Raw genomic sequence first — 10,423 nt, forward strand, 5'->3', positions numbered from 1 at the left:
CGTATCGCCCATGGCTGCGGTGATGCAGTTTGCAATCCAATGGACTATTTCGAGCACAGTTGACACCGCCAAAATGCTATTCGTGGTCACACTTCGCTTCCCGAAGACGGCTCATCATTGCCCTCTGCTCGCTGTTTCACCACCGAATGATTCGCTTCCACGCCTCTACCACGCCATGCTATGGATCCTTCTCGGGCACCTCCTAGAGCTTTGGGAGGATACGATGCCTAAGATGGGGTGTCTGCACGAGCTTCAATGCAGAAGTAAATAGTATTTAAGTTGATGAGTCCGTCTCCGGAGCCAACTTTCGCCGCCCATATTAACGCCGCCTACTACCAAAATCTCACCTTGCGAGCTCCTGCAACTCATCAAACTCTTCTTCCTCATTCCTCAAATCTTTGAATATCAACCCCCTACCGGCAGCGCAAACATGTTCTTCGGCACTGCTATTCTCGTTGCCAGCCTCTTCGGCGGCGCCCTGGCTGCCCCAGCTCGAGAGGCGCCCGCTAATTTTCGACTCCAGGACACTGTATCCATGGGGGGAGAGGCGAGCGGAGGTCTCGAGGCGATTCCCGTCGTTGGGGATGAAATGGACAAAGCTGTCAAGGATATTACCCCTGTTTAGCCCGGGTCGGTTCTGATTAAGTCTGTACGACACGTCGGAAGAATAGAGCTGATTTCTTCTTTTACATCTTATTGGAATCCGAGCACTAGCCCGGCCTCAAGCTGCTCTTGGAAGGCCTTTATGAAAACTCGTCCTGATGGTCATGTTCGTCTGTCGGTTCTCCTTACCCTCAAGCCGACTTTCCTGGCTGGTTTCTCTCTTCTCGTCAACGTCTTTTCGCGCCATTGGAGGCGGTCGTAGCTAGATTGTCCCCATGAAGGTTGGCGTGCAAGTACTGTCATTGGTACAATCGATCTCATTCCATGTTGATGCTCCTAAGACTCAAAGCTCAGGCACTCTGACCATGTCGGCCACACTCAGGAGACAGCGAGCGATAGAGAACAGTGCCATCTAGCAACTCAACTGTGTCGGCATCAGTATAACCTTATACGTGTCTTTCATGTTGGAGTCCTCATGAGAAAGAGAAATGCTGTTCGCACAAAGACCGGCTATTCGGCGATGTGCGAATAGTGACTTACATGCGCGAATAGCATTGCTTCCGGCTTCAAATCATGTTCACCTCACACGTGATTGTTCTTATGAATGGACATGGAAAAAAGGTTATGCCCTGCAATTTATTCCTGCATGGCAGCTAATATAAATCCGATGTTGGAGCGACCGAGGCCCAGGCCACAAAGGAAAATCTAGAGATTGCGGATATTATCTAGGCGAAAAAAAAGCTGTAACGGGGCAGATGAGCCGCCCTCGCCCTTTAGTTGTGATGGTGGCCACGGGGACCGTCACGGTGACCATGGGGACCGCCACGGGGACCGTCACGGTGACCACGGGGACCGCCACGGGGACCGCCACGGTGGCCATGGGGACCGCGGCGATGACCAAGACCGTTACGGTATCCGAAACCCTTGTTCCGACCGCGGAAGGGACGAAGGCCGCCAATTCCGTAGCCATACTGGTGGCCAGGTCCATAGTAGTAGTCCCAGCAGTCGTCGTCGTAGTAGTCGCAATACCAGTCGTCATCATAGTAGTGGCCATAGTAGTAGCCACCTCTCTTGGAGAGGGATTCATCGGAGCGCTTCTCCACGTCATTGGACTGGACAGTGTCGGCGCTGGGGGCGGCGAGGGCCGCGGCCGCGAACAGGGTGGCGATGGTGAAGAACTTCATGTTGAAAGCTTTGCAGAGAGGTCCCGGTTTGTCTTGAATATGGATGATAAGAAATGTTTGAATGAGTGAAGATGAGATGAACTGATGAGTGATGGAGAGAAAGAAGGATCCTGTCGTGGGGAGGCGGTGATATTTGTACTTGAGCAACTGGACTCTTCGTCCTCGTCCTTCGTCCCAAGTCCGACGAACAGCAGAGGATACAGCTGGGCTCGCAAGGGCCTCAACCAGCTGACCTTGGACGTCTCCTGATGCGACGGATGCAATCACGGCTACGAGACAAGGCTGCGGTGCAGTGTGCACCGCGGCAACTAAGCTGTAAGTCGCCGCTAAAGCAGGCCATGGCTTCGAAGCTGGAGTAATCGATCAGGACGGGTCTGTGCGATGTACATACATACACAGAAGGACCTCCAAGGACAAAGCATGCGGCTGAAGAGGACCATGTCCAGTAGTCGGCGTCCAGCCATGGGTCGTTCAGCACAGCGTCATGTCAACAACACCAGCACCGCGCCGGACATGAGCTATACTCTGCCAATGCTGACATGCAGTAAAGCCACGGGCTACAGAGTAGTCAGACTGGATATGCTCTGGCCTGGAAAAGTGGGACTATGGCGGCTCGGCTGCCAGCTGAGCTCTTGTTCGGCACTTGACGGAACAGAAATTAAGCTCCAGAGTTAAGCATAGAGCCATAGTCCAAGTGGCGAAACGCCGCGTTCTAGCCCTGGGTTCTCTGAGCCGATATAAGCACGCTACTTCGCACTAATGAGTATAGTTGTCAGACTATAACACTCTTATTTCTGAATCCCTGTATCTTTATATTCACGATCTCGCCACTAGTCAGCGTAAAAGCAAATACGCAACCAGCTCTCCAATATACTGATAATTAGCTTGGTGCTAAGGCCACTTCCGTTGCCAAGTCGCGCCGTCGATGCGATGCCGCTTACCAGGCCCTTCTGGAGGCTGGCCAAGGAGCTAGGATAGCGAGGCTCCTGCGCCCAGAAGAAACTTCCCGCGCCTCCATCGTACATGCTTGCGCGGGAAATTGCAGAATACGTGAGCCATCTGGTCAGAGCAACGCTGCTGCACCTAGGGTTAGCTAGCTCTTCGCTTTCTGGCTGTTGTAGGTTGGCGAATCGGACGATCTGCTTGGCTGTGAGACGTTTCTTGGAAGTGTTTCGGTTCTCGCTACGGGTCGTCGAGTGCATGCGTTTGGGCACGTACATGAACGACTCCGTAGGCACACCTGATCAACTGAACAGACGGCAGATGAGCTGGACTGGGAGCTGAGGAAAACGGTGAACAGGGGAGTCGGCAGACACGCGGGGGCAGCTGAAGAATCACGCGATACGGCCATTAACTCATTATTTCTTTTGTTGCTTTCTTCTTCGGGTCCCCGGGGGGTAGGGGGTTTGCCGCCCTGGGACACTGTCGTGAAAATCCTGCGCAAAGGAAGAGAACCAAACTTGATACAAGTTGACCAGAATAGCTAGGGAAAGAATTCTAGAACCTCATTTCTTGGCTAGGAACATTCGCAAGCTGAGGCATTTCAAGATTTTAGGCCAGAAACGACTGGGTGCTCCGTAGCCAGCTTATGTCTATTTCGGAGTGGCCGGGCGTCTGAACTCGATTGTCGACACAATGAACCGGGGTCACGCAAGCTAAGGCGTTCTATATTCGTTTAGTTGCGGGCATTTGGCTACTGCGCGCCGTCGAGATGCTAGTTCCTCAGGGGCTTGATACCGCCTGGCTTTCTTTTTCCTTGCGGCTGTGCCCTGCAGTAATGCACTGGGGCAACTAAGCAAGGAAGAAGAAAATCGCCAGAAATTAATTACTAAGCCATTCTGTCGAGATAGAAGCCTCCAATTTGTTAGTAATATTATCGCAAAGGCATGACGGTCCCGGAGGTCTCCAGCAAGCCGAAGGCTGCGTATGCAGTTGTTTATGCGATTTATAACTTGGCCTAGATAGTTGTTGAGGAGAGTAGGCATAAGAGGCCACAGTCATGCCCAATAGACCTAATAGTCATGCACAAGGAAGCCTGCCTGACTAATATGACTCCCCTAGCCCAAGGACAGTATATAGGCCTAACTTAGGTATAGGAATATCTTAATGCCCTCTTTTAGCTAGCTATATATAGTTACTATACCTATATAAGCCCCTCCCTTATCCTAATAGATAGACTAAGATATATATTACTAAATTTACCTTTCTATGCCCCTATTTCTTCTACTATGCTTTTAAGCCCCTACTTAAGAGTTATAAGCCCGGCCTATATAGCTAGATTATCTTTTGCTCGCCGATATTACCTTTAAAGCTATTTACGAGCTATTAACGTGGTTATAACGCTTAAATCGTAGTATTAAGGCAAGGAACCTAGCTATACTAAGGGGCACTACTAGAAATATAAATTATATATCCCTTAAAGAAGGGTATTACTTATTAAGCTAGAACCCTTAATTTTTCTAAGATAACGTTAAAGGAAGTAAGAGGAGATAATTATATTATAAGACTAAAAGAAAGCCTTAATTAGACCCTATAAATTAAGGGGATCAAATTATAGGCCTAGATATATAAGATTTAGGAATATACTAACCTAGACGGTATAAAGGAGCTTATATAGCCTTAATAGCTAGACTAAGAGCAATTTATTATTAACCTTAAAGGGAGACCTTCTTAATAAAAAGATAAAACTAAGGCTATATTCCTTATAAGGTAAATAAGCTATAATAAATAATACTAGGATATAAAGAACTCTTTTTATAACCTTAAGAAAAGTTTTAGCTATAATTCGATCGCTATAAGGTCTAGTAGAAAGCCCTAATTATACTTAAAGAATTAATTAAGAAAACGATTAGGAAAGGGCTTTAAGGGATAACCTTAATATATAATAGCCTAAGAGAGAAAATTAGGGAATTAAAGAAGTAAGCCTTACCCTTAGGGGCAAAGGAGAAAAAGCTAATTTATAAGAGATATATAACCTTTATTAATAAAAAAGGTATATACGACTAGAAAGTATAGGTAGAATAGCTCGACTAAATTATTATAGATTTACGAGACCTTAAAGTCGATATACTTAATAATATAAGAATTAAATAAGATTTTCTTATAGTAGTAGACGAGTAGGACCTATATTAGTCTATAATAATAAGGGCTCTTAACCTTTATAATAAAAGATATAGTAAAGATTAACTTCCCTTAAGGAACTTTATCGCTAACTTTAAATAAAAATATACTTATAAGAAAAAGTTATAACTACCTTTAAAAAAAGGAAGCGCTAATTAAATCTCTAAGAGAGTAAATACCTAAGCTAAATATACTAGCTATAAGTAGTATATTAATAGCTTAATAAGCTAGTAGGAAATTTATTACTTACTATAGGTAATATATAATAAGAAGCCCTTAATAGGCTAGAAATATAGTAATCTAGCTAAATAAAATATCGAAAAATAGCTAAAGGACTATTTAAATAAGAAAGTAAAATACCTAGCCTAGACCCTTAATTCTTACCTTAAAGAAAGAAAACTAATAGATACTATTATTAGTAATAATAAGATAGGAAAGACTATTAATATAGTTACTCTATCTAAGGTAAATATAGCTATTAAGGGAACGCTATTACTTACTAATAAATTAATATATAACTTAGGGGCTAATATTAACCTCTTTATTAACCTAGGTTAGTTTTAGGATAGAACCTTTAAGTAGGGTTCTACTAATAAAGTCTAAGTTAGAAACTAAGCCTTTAGGATATAAGGAATAGGAATAGTAGTTATCCCTATAATTAATAGTAGAAAGATAACTCTACTAAATACTTACTTTATCTTAGAAATACTAATAAGTATTTTCTTAGCTAGGCTAGGGATAATAGTAGGGATATTCTAAAACTAGCTCCTAGGATACCTTTATTTAGAACCTATAAAGAAGGTTTATATTAAACTATAAGAAGGTATAAGCAATAAGCGTAGAATCGGGTAATCGATAACGTAAGCGGAAAGATCGGTCGAAGGAGTATAGGGTAGGATTTCGTCCGGAATTTATAACGAGCATATAAGGGGCTGAATAATATATTAAAAGAATAGCGTTGCAAAAGATGCTTGCGAACTTGCTTATTCTATCTACTACTCCCAGGGAAATCCTTCGTCTTTTATAGACCATTGCTCGCCCACTAGTAGACTAATTAGTCAGCTTTCTAGCACATTCTATAGTGCTTGAAAAGCTCTATCTATAGTATATCTTCCTAACTTAGTAGGTGGTCTGATTGTGGCGTGATGGTTGACGTAAGACTATGGGTTCTGGCATGAGTAGTGGATTTAACTAGAATGTTCTATGCCCTACCTATTCTCGTATCGCGGATATCTTCGGAACCGCTAGGCCAAAATAGGCAATAGGGTATCCGTTCTGCTCATAATTGACTTATGCATTTTATGCATATTTTTATATGTAAGGATAGGCTTATCCTGACCCGCTTTTCCTAGAGGAAGGTATAGATATCTAGTAGAGGTCTTTGTCTTTTAAGGGTTATTCCCTTAGACTGTATTATAGAGCCTCTTTTTACTAGCTTATTCTATAAAGCCTCCCTATGCCTATTATTTCTTTATAACAGTAAAATAGGAATATAAGGGTATATTCTTATATAAACTAACTAACTTCGAAGGTTAATTTATAATAGGAATACTCCTATAGTATAATAAGTAAGTATTTATAGTTATATAAGCGCCTAAGCTGCTAACTAAAGGGGTAGGTAACCTATAGTATCGCTGCCTTAAGTATCTTAGTTTAAGATTACTAGAGAAGCTATTAAAAGCCTACTTAGGTACTAAGCTTTAAGGCCCTATAATATATAGCTGTTAGATATATATAATAAGGAAAGCTAAGAAGGAAGTTTTAAGAAAAATACTATCCTTAAGGCCTAAAAGTCTAAGGGTATAAGTTAGCTTTAACCTTTACCTTAGCTTTATAATAGTATATAATAAGGAAAGAACTTTATATTATTTACCTATATAGATATATCTATAAGGTTCTATTACTTAATAAAAAGAAAAATAAGTATTAAGGATATCTTTAATAACTTTATAGCGTTACTTAAGACTTAATATAGAGTTAAAATAACTATATTAGTTACTAATAAGGAAAGGGCTCTTTTAATAATAGAATAAATAAAGTATATAACTAATAAAGGAATATAATTTATATAGTTAGCCCCTTAAACGCCTACGTAAAATAGTTATATAAAGAGATTAAGGGCAATAGTAAAGGAAAAAGTAAGGGTTATAAAGCTTAACTTAAAGCTTTTAAAAGAGCTATAGCTAGAGATATACTATAAGTTAGCCTACCTAAAGTCCGGTATACCTTAATACTAGTACTCTCTATAATACTAAGGTAGGTATGTTTTAATAGTAATTAAAGCTATATTTTAACGTTATAATAGTTAATTATAGTATTCTTAAGGTATATAAGCAAAAGCGGAATTTTAGGAAATCAAGGAATTACGTAAGACTACGTAATAGAAGGGAAGAAGGAGTATAAGGTAGGATTTTCAACGGAATTTATTAGTAGTATATTAGTATATAGAAGAGGTATTAAAGTTAATAATTCTATCTCTATTTACTAGCGGACATACTATTTTATATAGATAATTATAGCTAAACGGAAGAACCTTTCGGGACTAGATTTAGGCTGCCGTATAGCCCTAAGACTAAGGAATTCCGTGATACCTCGAGTAAATCTAGAAGTGTCTTGGTTCTACTAATATTCGTGTTTAAAGGAGGTTAGTTATGCCGGTGTTCTTAAGAGGTCTTAGCTAGTATTCTAAGCTAGCTCTATTCCTTTAATTCCCGATTATACGATAACCAGCAACCCGTTTAATATATAATAATATGTAAAATAACGAGCGATTCTTATTCTATAAGATAGGATTTTATCTATAATTAATATACTACTTACTAGCTTATATAATCGGGAGAGTATATTATAGCTGCTTTATTTATAATAGGAACACCGTTCCTTATAGCCTCCCTTAAAGAGTAGATTTATATACTCTTTACTAATTTATTTATAGTAGTATATATATAGGGTAAAAACCTAATTTAGGAAAACTATTCTTATACCTTAATAGTATATATAAAAACCTATTCTTTCTTATAACGACCGGTGTTATTCCTAAGGGATAAACCTATCGAGGGGTTTATGTTGGTAGATATAATAGGGCGTGGTTTAAGCAATAATAAGTATATTACGTTAGTAATAAGTCGGAGGTCGTAGACCGTAGACTATAACTAGGTAATTAGAATTAAAGATAAATCGTAATAAAGATCTATATTAAAAGCTAGAGAGCTATCTATCTAAAGAAGTGAAAGTAGGTAGCTATATATACCCGTAGAGACTGTCCTTAGATCATAGGCCTGGCTATGATCCCTAACGTTAGATCGTATAGAGCGCAGTAATCTCGTTGATCCTAGATTACTTAGATCTCTGCGATCCCCTCGATCCTATATCTATTAGATAGTCGTGCCGACTATTTATCCGTTAGACCGTATTACGTGCTTAACGCGGTCGACCGTTAGCGGCTTAGTAGCCGTAGTCGTAATACGATATCTCCCCTCCTTTTAGTCTTATCCGTAAGACCTACTATAGCTGCCTTAGCCGCCGTGTATAAATATACCCTTATCGCGTTGTGCATAAGTATATCGTTCCTTGTCTCTTTATCCTTTTAGGATATGCTGCTAATAGTATATCTAGTCGTGTACTAAAAAATCGTTCCCGAAAAGCCTCTAAGCGCGCTGCTCTTGCCGAACATATCGACTTAAGTAGAGATCCTGCCGATATGCCGTGCACTCGATGCTTTAAGGCGAAGAAGACGAATTATTAGATAGCCGAAAATTCTTCGCGCTATAATAATTATATTGCTAGTGGTCGTCCCTATTATAATAGTGTTTTAGTGGCCTCTTCTTATAGGTGTCTTCTAATTCTTTCTACGCGTAGTAGCTAACGTATTTCTTTTAGTAACTAAATTATTAGCGGAGCAGCGTAGGCTATATTCCGAAGAGGAGGAAGCTAGGGAAGCCTTATTAGAGCTTTAGGCATAGCTTGCGAATCTTTAGTCGTAAATATCTATCGCCGTTAATCGTTTAGCTTATATCTAGAAGATTCGGAATCGTGCGAAGGAAAAGAGTTCTAAGTTATTTCGTCGTAGTATCTAAGAAGTAGATGCCGAGGATAGCGTTTTGCCTACGCTCGATGCGTATAAGCATTAGGTAGTAAATAACTTGCAATCGTTAGGCGTTCCTAACGAGGCGAATTAGTCCTCGTTCGGTGTTAGTAAGGAGTTTGCGGATCTTAGTCCTTTAATCCCTCCTAAACCTTCTAGTAAAATTATTAAAGTAGAGAGCCGTAGTAGGTTAAGTGCTTAAGTAGTTCCTAGGTATTTTCCTTTAGTCTATATCCCTTCTACTTAATAAGGTATTCTTATTGCTAACCTTGTTTTCTTATATCTAGTATTTATTCTACTTTGTATTCTTAATCGTCGTCGACTTCGATTTTTTCCTATAGTTTAGCGTTTCGTGGCGCTAGTTTTAATAATAAGATATAAAATATCGGGTATATCCGTATTATTATTAGTAGCGAAAGTTCGTAGTTAACTTTTAAAATAGTTTCCTTAACCTTAAACGGTCTAAGTTTCTTAAAATCTAATTTATTGCTTAGTCGTTTTATTTTAATGTTTCGTCGTACGAGGTAGACTATATCTCCCTCTCGAAAGATTGGTCCCTATAATCTTTTCCGATTATAGTAAGTAGATATTCGTTCTCTAACGAATTAAAGTTCTTATTGTATTTCTTTATGCAATTTTCGTAGCTAATCTACTTATAGTATCGCTCGTTCTGCTTATAGTCCTTATCGAGTAACCTTAAATGCTTCGGGGTTATATCCGTAATTAGCGTATACTAGTAAGAGTTTAGTTGTTTCCGTAACTAAGCTATTATAAGCTAGTTGCGCTATTAGTAGCTATTTAACTTAATCGTTTTATTCGTAGTTAATATAGCATCGTAAATATTATTTAAGCGTTTAGTTAAGTCGTTCTATTTATCTATCTATTTATAGGTAATAAGCTATGCTAAGCTTATATTTCGTCCCTAATTATACTATAAGAGCTTGCTAAAACTTAGCTATAAATATGCTTCCTCTATTAGAGACAATCTCGTTTAGTAGTCTGTAATTACTAATAATTATTCGTAGGAATATATATACTAGCTCTTCTATATTGCTTACTTCTTTATATAGTAAGAAGTATCCGTACTTCGTTAGTCTATTAGTAATAACGAATATGCTGTCGTACTTAACGTTGGTTATAGGTTCTTTTAACGGTAGTAGCTTTATAATATAGTCGAAAGCTATTAAATCCTATAGTTTCTCTAGTACTAGTAGCGGTTGCAATTCTCCGTATAGTTTATATCGTTTAGCTTTGCTTCGTACGTAAAGTTTATATTCTTTAATAACTTTTCGTACTACTTCCTTAAGCTATAGGAAGTTATATTGTCGTTTAATCCGTTCTATTATTCTTTAGATTCCTTAGTATCTATATATTAGATGTTTATATATATCTTATATAACTTTATCTCGTAATTCTAGTAGTATCTAGATTT

The 10,423-nt window shown here is 39.4% G+C and overlaps 1 protein-coding gene across 1 annotated transcript; it reads right to left on the bottom strand.

Moving 5' to 3' along the window:
- Positions 1-1,324: 1,324 nt before the first annotated feature.
- HRG_04292 (uncharacterized protein) lies at positions 1,325-1,787 on the bottom strand (the record flags this gene model as incomplete). Its single annotated transcript, XM_044862763.1, has 2 exons — positions 1,325-1,526; positions 1,576-1,787. 2 exons carry the CDS (start codon positions 1,785-1,787, stop codon positions 1,325-1,327), a joined length of 414 nt encoding a protein of 137 aa, XP_044721377.1.
- Positions 1,788-10,423: the final 8,636 nt, after the last annotated feature.

This window comes from Hirsutella rhossiliensis (genome assembly GCF_020360975.1).
Source record: "Hirsutella rhossiliensis strain HR02 chromosome Unknown scaffold00004, whole genome shotgun sequence".
NCBI classification, from domain to species: domain Eukaryota; kingdom Fungi; phylum Ascomycota; class Sordariomycetes; order Hypocreales; family Ophiocordycipitaceae; genus Hirsutella; species Hirsutella rhossiliensis.